Source organism: Gastrolobium bilobum, unplaced genomic scaffold (genome assembly GCF_033153095.1).
Source record: "Gastrolobium bilobum isolate Gb01-03AN ecotype WA unplaced genomic scaffold, APGP_CSIRO_Gbil_v1 utg6296, whole genome shotgun sequence".
Lineage (NCBI taxonomy): Eukaryota > Viridiplantae > Streptophyta > Magnoliopsida > Fabales > Fabaceae > Gastrolobium > Gastrolobium bilobum.
The window spans coordinates 220,924-237,620 of NW_026897150.1; the positions used below are offsets into that span (position 1 = coordinate 220,924).

Genomic DNA, 16,697 nt, shown 5'->3' on the forward strand with positions numbered 1-16,697 from the left:
CCTTCTAGCTTGACCAAGAAAAAGCATAATATCTTTATCTGATTCACTCAGTAGGTCAATATCTCTAACAATCTACATATGAAAAAATTTAAGCATTTGTTATCACAATATAGACTTTAGTTAATATATGCGTTATTCACGGACATAATGAGAAAGGTACTCACCCATTTAGAGAACGATTCAACAAACTCTCTATGAACCTTTTTATCAATATGAGCAGGATTCCGTGTACGGGGGTCTGAGCTGCCTCTGCACCTCATTTCGAAATTCTCTACACAAGATTAAGAATATATTAATACATAGCTTCAAAGTAATTGCAATGATTGAAGTGTGATAATTGCTTACTGCATATAGGGATCAACTGCCGGACAATTAATTAGGACATGTCTATGTGCTTGCAGCATTTCCATTGGTGTGAGGTTGAAATATGAAGAACCACCAACCGGCTTCCCTACTTGGGGAAACAATTCATGTACTCGTGTTTTTGGCAATTCTTGATTTGGGGCATCATCAACACGATTTGGGCGATTAAATCTAGTCTCAATATCATCTAGATACCTTGAACAGAAGGTCAAAATCTCTTGCACTAAGTAACCTTCTGCTATAGACCCTTCTGGTCTTGCTTTGCTCTTTACGTAGGACTTTAATTGTCCTAAGTACCGCTCTATTGGATACATCCACCGATAATGGACAGGGCCTCTATGCTTAGCTTCATCAACAAGGTGAACAACTAAGTGAACCATTACTCTAAATTACCTTAAATGTTCAAAAACACCAAACCTGGTGTTTTGTACTATTATCTACTCCTAAAAGTAGAGTCTAACAAAATATCTTCCCAGCATACTGTAATCCAAACCAAAAGTAAAGATAATAAAAATGTCCAACAAAATGTAATCCCATAGTGTTGTAATCTAAACAAAAAGTAAAGATCCCAAAGCATTGTAATGTAAACAGAAATTAAATATCACAAAAAAGTCCAACAAAATGCCATCCCAACTTTTCAAAATATCCAGAATTCAAATGTCATCCATGAAAATGTCATCAAGAGGAGTTGTTAATCCTTCATTTTGTCGTTCTTGTGTGGCTGGTTTGCAAATATATGGGTCATAGTTGGCTGATGAAGACCTTCTGATACCTTTTGGGGATTCTAAATCTGGAGTCTACAAATGATAAATAAAAACATTTTAATGACAAAGAGAGACCTTATGTAAAACGAAAAACACAGACAACATTTAAACTGAAACAGATTACAATTACCATAAAAGCAAAGATAACTTGCAAGATGCATTTTGATTAACTACACTTAAATAGCATGAGTCATGGTTGAAGGAAGACAACTTCTATTGAATATTCGTTCCTATGTTAGCATTTCACAGGTGCATATTACAAATTGAGGGAGATACACGTGACTCGAGTGTTTCAGATGGGAGGAAATATAGGTAGATTTTATATTCATCAGATACTCTTTGAAGTACCACATAAAAAACACACAAACACACACATTAATGGACCAATGAAACAATTCTTAAATATGCAGTCAAATCAAAGTTAACATAGTAAGGTTGTAAAGTTCATGCTAAAATGCATGTTGGCTGTTTGATTATTGAAAGTAAAGAATGCCTACCTAAAAATTTCTCCTCATGAGTGTTAGGTCATTAACAAATAATTAATGCACTAATAGAATCTTAATCCGAGGAAGTTATACAATATTACCTTTTGTAAAAGCAGCCATCAAAATTTTAAATGAAATGATTAAACAATCAATCTAAAGTAATCTTTCTCGTCATTATACTTGAATAGAAACTGAATTCTAACTTATAAAAGTTGTAAGTCTTTCCTCATATCACAACTTATCTGACATCTTTTTTTTGTTCCTTTCAATTTAACGTCAGTGTTAATAGACACACATGCATATGCCAAGGCAAAGGTCAACCAACTCAAAAGGCTTAACCTTAATTAATTTAGACAACAACCATAATAATTTAATAAAATTCTCATATAAACAATTACTTAATTTTCAAATGGAACAATAACAAACTCAAGGAAATAAATAAGGCTCTGCACTAAAATTTTACACTTAGAGCACACGATGACCCCATTCAAAATCTCACCATGAAAAACAGTACACTAAAAATAGCATTGTGTAAAACAACCCCAGTAAAATACCTGATGAGGTCCATTGGGTGCAAGATTATACGACATTTGACCTCCAAAGCTTCGGACCAAGTATGCGACTGTTTCCTCCAATGATTGAATTTTAGATTTCAACTCCTTAATTTCATTTTATGTGGCTATTGAGCTGGAACCAACGGACCTAGAACCAAAAACTTGGGAAGGACATACCAAATCTCATTCCTTGTACACGTCCTGGGTGCTCCTTCCCAAAAACATGAATATAAGCTTCTTCTTGAGTCATACTTCCATCATTTTGAGCGGCTAACAATAGCTCCCACAAATATTTGCATTGCTCATTAAATTACATACTAACACATCATGAATTATAATCCAAGGGTAAAAATATATTGTACTTACATTTTTTTGTCTGGCCTCTTCATTAACAAATGTTCCATCCTTCTTTTTGTGTGATTCAGCATACATTTCAGCTCTTGATATCGGGTGGCCAAATTCAATTTCCTAAAAATGAAAACAAGAAAAGTAGCAAAAGTCATGCTATGACAAGAAGAACGATGACATATAACACATGAATTATAGTAATTTAGAATTGTACCATTTCAGTTATCCTTCTTGCAATTGATTTTGTCCCTAAAGTATGTGGTATAGACTATTTAGCCCTATTTGCAGTTTTTTTTCCAGATATTTTCTGCATTATGCCAATATATATATATATATATATATATATATATATATATATATATATTAGTAATGACATTACACATTTTCATTTTTATAATTATGTGAAGTTAACTCTGTTTCTCGATCCATTTTGTATTGCAAAAAAGAAGCCCACTGTTCTCTTGGAATACCCTTTGGACGATGCTCAGCACCTTGTTCAAAGGTCATGCCACTCTTTTTAAACATGCCCCACAACCTTGCTCGGTTATCTTTCCATTTTTTTTCAATATCCATCATGATCCATTTTTTATGTTCATCGGTGCTGACATCAAATTTAGCCTAAAAAATGAATACATGAAAAGTCAGAAAATAAACAACAAAGTATAATATTTAGATGTTAAAAAATAAGATTAATACTTTGAGGATTCGCTCCCAAATAAGATTCTTGTGATAGTCTGGAACCATGGCCCATTGTTTATAATTGATTGGGAAATTTTTACATTCAGCTACAATTGCACCTGAAAAAAAACCATACAGACCACCGGAGTTGCCAGTTGGTTGGTCTCTCTCATTCCACTCCAGCATAACTCTATGGTTGTCAGGAAGCACATAAACATCCTGAACTCGCACTCGCCGCTCCCATGTTACTCCTTGATCATCTAAGTATTGAAGAGAATTGATAAATTAGATATCAAAATAAAAAACATATTAATTAATAAATTAATAGGATCGTAAATTAAGAGGTAAGATACAAACCTATGACGTTCTCTATCCAGTAGGTTGGGTTTTTTTCTTAGCAGCTGATGGTTGGGATTCATTGGCAGGTTCTTGTGGTTGGGATGGTCTTGCATCCTGCATTGAAGAAGGACTTGTTGGTTGCAAATTCCCAACATCCTCACCAATAGAATGTTGCATTCTGTTGCTTAAATTGGATGGACCTGGGGTAAAGATAGGAGCACTGTGTGCTCCTCCACCATCGAGATTAGTCCCTGTAGAAACACTAGGGATATTGTCTGGTGTAGATAAAGGCCTCATACTAAATCATGGTTTCCGAGGCATTCCTATAAACGCAAATACTCAAGGACAATAAATAAAAATAGTAAGAGCAGATAATCAAGACATACAATGAATTCATAAAACAACTAAAAGAGAATTTACAAAAAGAGAGCTATATTATGCATCAATTATAATGTAATTAAACCATATGAAGTCTTTTCAGGAATAAGATCTTTTTTATTCCCAGGAAGGGAAAACATGTAATTTTTCTAAATGTATTTAAAATAGTAAAGCATGTATATCTACTACTGATGTTAAATAAAGAAATGATTAGACTTTTTATTTAAATTAATATTGTTTGCATAACATAATAATGCATTTTTATTTATTTAATTTGTTTACAAGTATATATCATAAAACATTCTCTATTCTGGCCCATATTAATGAAATGGGATCAGATATAAAAATTAATATAAGCAAAATATCATCCTGGAATTACTTAAAGTTCCCAATTAAAGATTGCTAAACCCGCCCATGAGAACAATAAATAAAGGCTCAATGACAACTCGATTTTAAACATTCTTGGTGTCTTCTACATGCTAATTACCCATGTCTTCCTCTACCTTCAAACTTCGTAATATATTAAAAGATTTTGTTAGCACTAAGCACTCCATGCAGAAAATGGGATATTAAAGATGTATAGGTTATAAATATCGACAAGGTAAAAGACATGAAATGGACACATATTACAACTAGTCAAAAATATTAAGATAACATGACACAAATTCCAACAAGTTGTGTGTTATTTGTCGAAACACTTTGGCAATTCATAATGCATTAGTAAGAATTCAACATATATTTTACAATTCAATAAAGACCCCAACAAGATAATTAGGATTGAATGGCATAAAAAGGGAGAGAGCTAAGGAGCAAAAGGATTAAACCCCACTCAAGATATTTTATAAACCAAATACACACACTCTTTCCTCTCCATTCTCTTCCACGTCCATCGACACACCCTTTTCCTTGAGCCACCATTGTTGTTTTCTTTATCTTCTCACCATTGATCAAGAGAGGAGAAAAGGAAGCCACTTTAGCTTGTACTTTCTCCATCATTCCTAGAGAGAGAACCTTAGTAGAGAAAGAAAGGAAATTGCCCCAAACCCTTAACCATTTCCGTGGGTCCTTGGAGAGCAAACAAAGGAAGACATTTCGACTTCATTGGAAGCTTGTGAACCCTCCATAGTCTAGTCTTTTGGTGGTTATAAGATAAGAGACCATTGTTCTCCAAGGATTTGTTGAGTTTCATGAATAAATGTTTAGGGTTCTTAAGTAATTTTGGTGGTTCCGAAAATGGTATATAAGAGTATGGGTTTAAGGTTTGAAACCCTTGTTATTATGTGTAGAGTGTCAAATCACTTGGTGATTACAGATTGAATCCACAATTGCAACTTATGGAGGAATAGGGTTAGGTATTGTGTTATTGGAATTGAAGGTAAGCTCCTAAATTGATAACTTGAGATATGGAGTATGCTAGCTTGAGGAATATGTTGTTTGTGCGTGATTGTTGATTAATTTCCACCTTATTTGAATAGGTTGGATTTGTGTTGGTGATTTTGTGATATTGACTTTGGTGGAACCAAAAGGAGATTGAGGTCAAAGCCTAGAAAGGTAAACTCTTAAACTTTGGAGGTTTTTTGCTTTGATGTTCCACCATACTTTGTGAGGAGTAATGATTTGTATGACAAGATGTGCATTGATGTTGAGACTTGGTGTTATTGGTTAATTATGAGAATATAATATGCTATGTATATATGATTGTATGATTAGATAGATTCTCTGGTCAGTAGAATAAATATGGACTTTCCCTGAGCCAGATTCCATGGACAAACTCCTGGTGGTTAAATCATAAGAGAGGGAGTATCCATAGGGACCTATCTTGGAAGTTCCATATGAGCATTCCTGTCAGTTGGCAAGATGGATGATGGAATAGCTCTAGTGTTATGTATGTGAATATATATAAATATACGGACTAATGTAAAATATGCCAGATAATACTGTTTTAATATCTGTATATCATGGAAGTGAGCCCAAGGGTTGGAGAAGTCTCCAAGGACCTTGAGTTTGCTGAGATTGTATCTCACCCCATATAGGAATTATATTTCAGGTGCATTGACTGGCAGAGATGAAAGGTCTCTTGGCAAGAGGCCAGCTTGTGGATAGATGACATAATACTATGTAATTTGATTTCTTTTGACATAGAAGCATGTTAGGACCTATTTTTATGTATTTTGTAGTTTGAGAAAGTATGATTTGGTCATATATGTATTTATGTCATTTGGAAGACTATTATGCCAAGTGTTGTAAACTTGAGCATCCAAAAAGATGTATCTCTTGAATCTTAATTGTGAATGAGATATATATTTTGGTGATGATGAGTGGTGGAAAGAGATAGATATATGAATTTACATTTTGGTATGTATCACTTTTGGACAATTCCTACATAAAATGTACATGGTGATGGATTAATGGTTGGTGCAATGATATATAATTCGAGCAAGAAATGTGTATCTTGTTGTTAAATATTATGTTAGAATGTTGAATTGGTCTATTAGGTACATTTGGGAATGCTTGATACTTGAAATAGAGGTCCAATGCCTGAAATGAGCCTCTTCATATGCTGGAGAGCGTGCTAAAGTTCCCCAGGGCGGGCTAAATGGCCTAGAAATGTCATTTTTTCGTGTTGAGCTTGCTAGAATGCGCTAAAGCACGTTAAATATGAAGAAAATAGTTGTTGAGGGCGCTAAAGAGCTCTGACGTGTGCTACAACACTCTAAATTCATGAAAAATACCTGCTCTGCATTAGGCAAGAACATTCATTAGTTAATTAGACATAATTTGAGCTATAGAACTCCAAATTGAGTGAGTTTTGAACCTACATGAAGCTAACACAAAGACCTATAAACTAAAAAATATTAGGACCATTGGATATGTAGATTAAATCTGTTTCCATTTTATAACACCTCATAATTCTAAAACACATAATTATGTTTTAAAATATGGATTAAAGAGTAGGATTAATGAAAATCCTGAATTCAGAGTCAAAATACATGAAAAGGGTAAAATGGTCATTTGCCAAACACGTAACCCTAGGAAAAGAAATTTGAGTAAAAGGTCTCAAATGGAAAAATTAACACCAAAAATGGATTCAGAACGAAAAATTGAGTGGTTAGACAAGTTTCTGGAAATTTGATGAATAATGTTTTTACCGGAAAAAAATATCGCAGTACAGTTGCATCGTAAAGCGTGCCAAATGAATTTTGAGCTCTACGTTTGGAAATAAGTTATAAATGGTACATAGGACTAGGAAATGCGATTTCTGGTGAAAATTGCTTATAATTAGGGTTTTTGGGGAAGCGTGCCCACAACGCGCATAATAGCTTAAAACTGTAATTTCACCGAACAACCTGACAACTCCGGATTCATCTGATCAAGGGTAATTAATGGACTCTGTTGAATGTTAAATTTTTATTTAATGGATAATTCATGAATTAAGTGGTGATTAATGGGTTAAATGAGTTGTTTTAGTGGTATTTCGTCTTATTAGAGCCTACGTTGCAATCCAAGTCACTTAAGCATTTTTCCCCGCACTTTCTCTCTCATGGCAGCAGCTCCTCCACCGTGAAACAGCACCCAAAATGCAGCCCTCCATGGAAAAGAATGGGAAGCTTCTTGTTTCCTTGATTTCACTCACTTCCACTCATCAAATCAAAAATTGTTGAACATCAAAGTTGTTCCCCTCCCTCTTGTGAACATTCTTCATATCATTAAGTCCTCCTAAAAGTGAGTGTGTGAGGAGATCATTTTGTGATGAGGGTGGCATTTTTGGAGAAACTCAAGAGCATTGGAGCTTGTTTTGCTTGGTTGTACACTTGAAACTCATTTCTTTGAGCCTTGTGACTTGATTGGTGGTGAGTTTTCTTGATTTTGATTGAGTTTTAATATGATCATAAATTGATGTGGTTGTGGACCTCAAATTGAAAATGTGTATTAGATAAAAGTGTCTTAGAATGATATTTTATAGTGATTGAACTCATAAAATTTATTGGAGAAAAAATTGAAAACTTAGGAAAATTTTGAGTTGGGAACTCAAGACTTTGTGAAATGGATATGTTGTGGGATTGTGTAATTGAGTTGTGGAGTATTTGTATGAGTTAATTATAAGATTGTATGATGTGTGGAAGTGTTGAAATGAATTAGAAATCCTTTGGTATGCATGCTTGTTGATTTCGGCCATTGAAGGGAAGTAAGGAAATGATGATGTAAAAATCATGTAATTGGTGTTGTGTAGTTGTGAATTGTGTTTAAATGGACTGTATGTTGGTTTGATGCATATGGATTGGAAGTGGAACCAATGGAGATGCCTAAGTGTAGAAATTGGCCTAAAGAAGGATATGTGGGAAAATTGGTGCTTGCATGGTTTTAAATTAAATTGAGGACTTGAATTAGTGTTATGGCAAGTCTAGGAAACCTTGGGAACTATAAAATAAAATTAAGAAAATTGTTGGCCATAAGGTCGAACCTTGTTGTGTGGGGGGGTGGACTTTGGTGCTTGTAAGCTTGTTGGTTGCACCTTGTATTGATGATCCTTGTGTGATCATTGTAGGTTGCCTCCCACAGAATTGAACTTTGATTTTTGAGCTTGGTGCGTTGCCCTTGGTCCTTGACCAAAGGGATTGTGGTAAGTGATTATGAATATGTGCATGAATTCTTTTATAATCATGTATACGTATTGGTGGATGGAAATTGAAATGAGAATGTCCTATGTGTAGGCATTTTTTGTGGTACCAAGCTCGGTGACATATTAATTTGGAGTTGTCAAGTGAAGGAGATTAATCAGGTATTCCCTTAGTACTAGGGTTTAGTCCTTGTGTGTGCTCCACCATGCCTCTTGGAGGTAATGGTTAGAGGTGTATGTTGGTAGTATAATATAACATGTTCATGCATATTTGTATGTATAGTGGTACATAGGATATACTGTGTCTCTGGCCAGTAGACTGTTGCCTTCGGGCGTTACGGACTTCCACTGGATAAGTCTCCATGAGGGAGTTCCAGTTGACCTGGGTCGTGGTGTGTCATCCGTAGATGAGCACACTAGGAAGTCTCGGGTGTATATGGATGGAGGGTGCCTTGGTTGATGTTCTGGGAACACTTCCTTGGATTGGAACCCGTAGGCTATATGCCGAGGCCAATAGGCCGGATGTTGCGTGGTATTGGTATCGATCATTTCAGCTTCATCGTATTTTATTCCCTATACTTCCCTACTTCACTAAATCCCTTGCTTTATCCCATTTTGAATGTTGTATTATATTATTGATATGCATCGAAGTGTGCCATTGTGCGGAGTAATCTCTAGAACCTCTGGGTTACTGAGATATATTTGTATATCCCACCCCGTTTTGGGGACTTTATTTCAGGTAGTGGTAATGGCTCTGGAGCGCCGGGCAAGAGGCTCGTAGGATGAGCATGGTAGATGGAGTTTATTTTGTATTTTGTGGCCATTGGGCCTAGGCTAGACTTAGGAGATGAACATTACATGTGATCTAGGATTTATTACTTCCATATTTGTTCATGTCATATTTTGTCTAACTTTAGTCATTATTGCACATAATTTATTTTGAGGACTTATCATGTATATTTGAAGGATTGTTGTAATTGTTGTAAAGAAGCATTGTCATTTGTAATATTGAGAATTTGTGTAATATTGAAGCATGTTATATGATGAAAGGGCAATAGGCCTATTCTAGGATATGATTTATGTTTTATGCCAAAAGAATGCATGCAATGGAATTAATGTGATTGAAATGGTTTAAGATTTGATAATATAATCAATGAGTTGTAAAGTAAGCTTTTGATATAAATTGTGAAGGGTTGTAAGAGCACCAAGGCATTGCTGGTCCTTGAGTTCCACCCATGTTTATTAGGTACAAATTGAGGATAGATAACACACTTTTAAAAGTGGGATATGTTGGAAAAACAAAGGAGACTCTGGCAAAATTTCTATAAATTGGCAGATTTTGTGTGAACTTTGGGAGAGCATATATCTCTCCACAAAAGTCCAATAGGAATGTGTCATACACCATTGTAAAGCTTTATATGTCAACTACCTTCTGTCAAAATTTGAGAACCATAGGAGTAGCACGATGCCTTGTATAAGCCAATGAACACAAACTGCCCAAAACTCCCCTGCACATGGGGTTGTCACTGTCGATTTTTGGAAAAATTATTCCCGCTTCATTTCTTGGTCCAATTGGGTGAATGATATGTCAAATTGAAGCTTGAGGTGTCTAGTTTGCTGTATATGAGAGGTGCGCAGATTTGGAGCCCTGTTTGAGGTTGGCTAGCAGATTTGCTTGTCCAACTTCAAACAGTGATATCCGGAGCAAACGAGAACTTTTTGAAGCTTGTGATAGCTTGTTAGAAAGATAATTAAGTTTAGAATAACATACTAAAATATGAGAGGTGCGCGACATGCGAATTTTCCGCAGTAACCAGAATACCGAATCATGTTCGGATAGTTAAAAATCGTAAAGGTGAGATTTTGACTAAGTGGGTTTATGGGAACCTCTTAGTGACTTGAGAGAAGTATTACATGGTATTTAGGAAATTTATATTATTATTCCGCAATGAGTTTTCAGTTACGATCACATCTTTTATTTATTACGTTTTATTATTGTTTTAAATGCTCGCGTAATAATAAGGAAAAAGTTTACTTGCATTTTTATAAATGAATTGTTGTGATTGTAACTGCGCTTAATATCATAATCAATGTTAACAATACCGGTGTACAACGGGCTGTTACGCATTTTGTAACTGATTCTCTATTTTCGAAAGTCCGAATTGGAGCGACCAACTTTTGAATTGCATAACTCGGGCTGTACTTAACCAAATGATTAATGTTATACCTTTTCGAAAAGCCCAAGATTTATAGTCTATATTGTAGTAAATTATTAAAACTTATGGTGAGGTCATATAATTTCCAACTTGTAATTGGTAATGATGGTTCGGTGATAAATGCGATTAAAGGGCTTAACCTTTTGATTGTTAATTAAATAAAGAACGTGTGAACTACTTAGCACCATTATTTGAATCTAATATCTTGATTAGAAAAGAAAAAGTTTATTCGCATTTTCTACTTTAATTACTCTGATTTTATGTTGCACTTAATGCCATAATTAATGATATTGCATCGTAAGCTCACGAGATGTTATAGAGATAATCGAGACTAATAGAATCTTTCATGAGAGGGGGGAGTATAACACCTCACATTTCTAAATTATATATTAATATATTAAACATGGATTAAAGGGAAGGATGAGTGAAAATCCTAAAAATTAAGTTAAAATACAAAGAAAGGGTAAAACGATAATTAGCCAAACACACAACCCTAGGAAGGTAAAATTGAGTAGGAAGTCTCAAATGATAAAAATAGCCTTAGAAAGGGATTCAAAACAAAAAATTGAGTGGTTAGGCAAGTTTCGAAAAATTCAGTGAATAGTGTTTTACCGGGTAAAAATACTGCGGTACAGTTGCACCGTAAAGCGTGCCGATTGAATTTTGAGCTCTAAGTTTGGATATAAGTTATAAATGGTATATATGACTATGAAATATGATTTCTGATGAAAATTGATGGAAATTAGTAAGTTTGGGGAAGCGTGCCTACGGCGCGCGTAACAACTTAAAACTGCAATTTCTCCAAACGATCGGAAAGCTCCGGATTCATCTGATCAAGGGTAATTAAAGAGCAATGGTTAATGTTAAAAATTAGAGTTTCTAAATAGGTTATGAAATTATGGACGTTTAGTGGATTAGGCGGGAGATTTAAATTAATTTGAAACGCATGAGGTGTCGGTGGGACCCACCCCACTTAAGTATGACATGCCACATGTGCATTGCCCACTATTCATCATCTCCTCCCCTCTTCTCTCTCCACAAACCCGCGACTCTCTCTTTCCCCACACCCATTCCCTTTCAAAATTTCCTTCTCCCCTAACTCACTCAAAACACAACAAAATCAAGTAAAGTTTGTCTTGAAACTTGTTGGAAATCACTTCCCAAACACAATGGTGGTAGTCTTGAGCCATGAAACTCACTAGATTTTGAGAAGAAAAACCCCCCAAACCCGCGGCCTACATGCTTAGATTTGCACTCATGGAGTGGTTTGGTTCTCCAATGGTTTAGTATGTTATGGAGGAGTCCTAGGCCAAGCTATTGAGTAAGTTTCATCATATTTTATTGGTTGGATTCATTGATTTAATTTATGAACCCTAGAGTCACTTTGTATGAATCGGTGTAGTTAGAGAGCTCAAATTGAAAATGTGTATTAGATGAAAGTGATTTAGAATGATGTTTTGGAGTGATATATGTCATAAAATTTATTGGGAAAATTGGATGATAACTTAGTGGATTTTGTGTAGAAATGCCATGACTTTGTGAAGTTGATGGGTTTTAGAATTGTGTAATTGAGTTGTTGTATGGTTGTATGAGTTAATAATAGGATTGTATGAGGTGTGGAGTAGTTGAATTGAATTGCATGATCCTTGGTGTAGGCCAATGTGGATTTTGGCCATGAGAGGAAAAATAGGAATTTAATGTTGGGAAATTTCATGATTGATGTGTTGTGTTGTTAAATGGTAATTAGAAGGGTTGTGTGACGATTTGATGCTTTGAAAATCAAAGGAAAAATGGTGGGATTATGTAGAAATGGAAATTGTGCCTAGAGTGAAATAAATGGCAAAATGATGTTAGGATGGTGTAAAATGAAAAGTGACACCTAAAATGACATTGTGGTAGCCCTAGGATGATAAAGAAAAATAAAAAGAAAATAAAGAAAAATAATTTGTATTTTAACACTATTATGGCCGAACCTCACTTGGTAGGGGAGGAAAATTGACGTTTTGTGACTTTGGTGGGTTTACCGTGTTTTGATGATCCGTATATGGTCATTGTAGGTTATCTCCCGCGGATTTGAACCCTGAACTGTGAGCTCGGTGGTTTGGCCTTGGTCCCAAACCAAAAGGGATCGTGATAAGTATTTTGAAACCATGCTTATGTGCTTGATATATTGCATGTGTTAGTGAATGGAAATTAAATTAGGAATGTCCTATGTGTAGGCATTTCAGTTTGTACCTAGCTCGGGGAAGTATTGCATTGGAGCTACGAGAAGGTGATTAGTAAGGTAATCCCTTGGTACTGGGGTTTGATCCCCTTGTGTGTTTCATCATGCCCGTTGAGGGTAATGATAGGAAATGTATGTGAATAATAGGATAACATGCTCATGCATATTGTATGTGTTGTGGTACATAGGATGTACCGTGTCTTTGGCCAGTAGACTGTTTGCCTTCGGGCGTTACGGACTTCCACTGGATAGGTCTCTGTGAGGGAGTTCCAGTTGACCTGGGGTCGTGGTGTGTGATCCAGATAGGAGCACACTAGGAAGTCTCGGGTGGATATGGATGGAGGGTGCATTGGTTGATATTCTGGGAACACGCCTTGGTTTGAAACCCGTAGGCTTATATGCCGAGGCCCAATAGGCTGGACGTTGCGTGGTTTTGGCGTTAACCATTCCAGCTTCGTCGTATTTTGTATCCCTATGCTCCCCTATTTCACTAAATTCCTTGCTTTATCCCGTTTTCAGATGTTATGCTGTATTATTTATATGCATCGAAGTGAGCCATTGGGCGGAGTATTCTCCAGAACCTCTGGATTACTGAGATATATTCGTATATCTCACCCCACTTTGGGGACTTTATTTCAAGAGATAGCAGTGGTGTTGGGGCGGCGGACAAGAAGCCCGTAGGTTAAGCAGAAGGACTTTTACCTATTTTGCATTTTGTTGGCCATTGGGCCTAGGCTAGACTTAGGTCATGAACAATGCATATGATTAGGATTATTGTATCATTTTGTTCATGATGTATTTTGTCTAAGTTTAGTCTTTGATTATCATGTTTTATTTTGGAGCATTTACTATGTATACTTGAAGGAAAATTGTAATATGCCTATTTGAAGTTGTAATTTATAATATGGAGAACTGATGTAACATTGAAGTATGTAATATGATGAATGTAACATCCTGAGTGCTGACAATTGTATAGTTAGTGGAAGAGCTAATGTACAATTGAATGTATGGTTGGTGGAAGAGCTAGCGTACTATCAGCGGAGGGGTACATGAATGAATCAAATAACACCGAAAATAGAGGGATTCCAAAGATTGTACTGGTATAGGACAACACAGTTGAGGATAGCTTATAAGAATTAATTGGTACTACCTATACTAACAAGATGCATCTACTTTTCGGTAGCCCGATCGGAAGAACTCCACAGTTAAGCGTGCTTGACTTGGAGCAATTCAGGGATGAGTGACCTCCTGGGAAGTTTTCCCGGGAAGTGTACGAGTGAGGACAAAACACGCTGAAAAGTCTCGTGTTAGTGTGTGGGGATAGTCGTTGAAGCTTGTAAGTGGTCGGGCGTTACAAGTGGTATCAGAGCAGGGCCTCTCATCCAGTACGGTGTGGTTCGAGGACGAACCAGGCGGAAGCTGGTGGGCATGTAACATCCTGAGTGCTGACAATTGTATGGTTAGTGGAAGAGCTAATGTACAATTGAATGTATGGTTAGTGGAAGAGCTAGCGTACTATTAGCGGAGGGGTACATGAATGAATCGAATAACACCGGAAAGAGAGGGATTCCAAAGATTGTGCTGGTATAGGACATCACAGTTGATGATGCTTATAAGAATTAATTGGTACTACCTATACTAACAAGATGCATCTACTTTTTGGTAGCACGGATCGGAAGAACTCCACAGTTAAGCGTGCTTGACTTGGAGCAATTCAGGGATGGGTGACCTCCTGGGAAGTTTTCCCGGGAAGTGTGCGAGTGAGGACAAACCACGCTGAAAAGTCTCGTGTTAGTGTGTGGGGATAGTCTTTGATGCTTGTAAGTGGCCGGACGTTACAATGAAAGGGCAATAGGCCTATTCTAGGATGTGAATGATGCTTTATGATTCAAAGAATGCATGCAAATGGGATCTTGTGATTGAAATAAGTTAAATTGAGAAAGTAAGTATGAATTATGCATATTGATTAAATTGGATATAAACTGCGAAGGGTTGTAAGAGCACCAAGACATTGCTGGTCTTTGTGTGCCACCCATGATTATTAGGTACAAATTGAGGTTAGACACCACATTTGCAAATTTGGGATTTATTGAAAAAACAAAGGAATCTCTGACGAATTTTCTAGAAATTGACAGAATTTAGGCAAAATTTGAGAAAACATATCTCCCTCCACAGAAGTCTGATAGGGACGTTCCATACGCCGTTCTGAAGCCTGAGATGTCCTCTATCTTGTGTTAAAATTTGAGAAATTTCTGGGTTGGGTGTCGGCCTGTAGGAGGAAGAGAGCACGGACTGCTCAATTGACCACTGCACTTGTGGCTGATTTGGAGCGAGTTTGGGAATATTATTCCCGCTTCGTTTATAGGTAAAATTAGATGTATGATATGTCAAATTGAAGCTTAAGGTGTCTAGTTTACTGTATAAATTTTTGAGAGCAATTGGTTGAGTGGAGTTTCCAGAATAATTGATTGAGTGAAGGTTGTTTGGAGCCGATTTGAGGTTGGCTGGCAGATTTGCTTGTCCAACTTCAAACGGCGATATCCAAAGCAAACAAGAACTTTATGACTCGTGTGATAGCTTCCTAGAAAGGTAATCAAGTCTAGAATAACATACTAAAAGATGAGAGGCTTGTAGAATGCGGTTTGTCCGCAAAATTAAAAGACCGAACCATGTTCGGATATGTTGAAAACGTAAAAGTGAGATTTTAGCTAAGTGGGTTTATGGGACCCCTTAGTTACTTGAGAGAAGTAATATATGATATAAAAGTAGTTTAAATAATTATTCTGCGAAGAGTTTACAGTTACGGTCACAATTTTTATTTATTATTATCTTAAATGCTCACGTAGTAAAACGAAAAAAGTTTACTCTCATTTTTATAAATGAATTGCTGTGATTGTAACTGCGCTTAATATCATAATTAATGTTAACAATACCAGTGTACAATAGGCTGTTACAGGGAGATTGCACTGAAAGGGGGAGGAGTAGGGGCAGACCTTCACTTGTGCAATTATGTGTAAGTGTAGACACAAATTTTGGTGGGAGGGGGAAAGTAAAGTATCTTTTGGGTCCTCAACTAAAATCACGGGACCCAATTTAATCCCATACAAAAAAATTCGAATTGTGGTCTATCTGAATTCTAAAATAGATCCAGTTTGTTAAAATCGTAGTTCCTTTGAAATTCAAAGAAGATTCACGTTAGTCCCTCAAAAGGACTAAATGGGTCTATTTTAAAATTTAGAAGAATCACGAGTCAATTTTTTTCTCTAAGGGATTAAATTGGGACCCATAATATTTGTAAGTACTTAAAAGATACTTTACTCTAAAAATAGCTCTGATGGCAATGACAATACACAGTATGCGCTCTCAATTTTAACTTTATACTCAAATAATTTAACAGCTTAGTTGACTTTTGATTACTATTTTTTTATGTTAAGTTGAAGTTTTCTTTTCTTGTTTATATTCTTTCGTTTTTTTAATACATTTAAAACTTTTTAAAAAAAAAATTTGGGAACCCCCACCCCTAATCATATTCTTTTCTCTTTTTCCTCTCTGATTTTGTCGTGTAACACACATTTCCTTTGTCTCTCCCCCTTCATTTCATAACAGTATAATTATTATACTTATAATCATGGGAAGGGTTATATTTTTAAATTTTTTTTTACAAATTACACTATGTACTAGAGGTAATACATTATGTGCTGAAATGTATTACCCTTAATATATAGTATAA

The 16,697-nt window shown here is 35.9% G+C and overlaps 1 protein-coding gene across 1 annotated transcript; it reads right to left on the reverse strand.

Annotated features, from left to right (window-relative positions):
* Positions 1 to 1,016: 1,016 nt before the first annotated feature.
* Positions 1,017 to 3,378, reverse strand: LOC133304535 (uncharacterized). The gene is made up of 7 exons (XM_061504585.1): positions 3,211 to 3,378; positions 2,985 to 3,132; positions 2,729 to 2,763; positions 2,533 to 2,634; positions 2,344 to 2,446; positions 2,167 to 2,234; positions 1,017 to 1,160 (listed from the first exon to the last, which is right to left on the reverse strand). The coding sequence occupies exons 1-7, from the start codon at positions 3,376 to 3,378 to the stop codon at positions 1,017 to 1,019; spliced, it is 768 nt and encodes a 255-aa protein (XP_061360569.1).
* Positions 3,379 to 16,697: the final 13,319 nt, after the last annotated feature.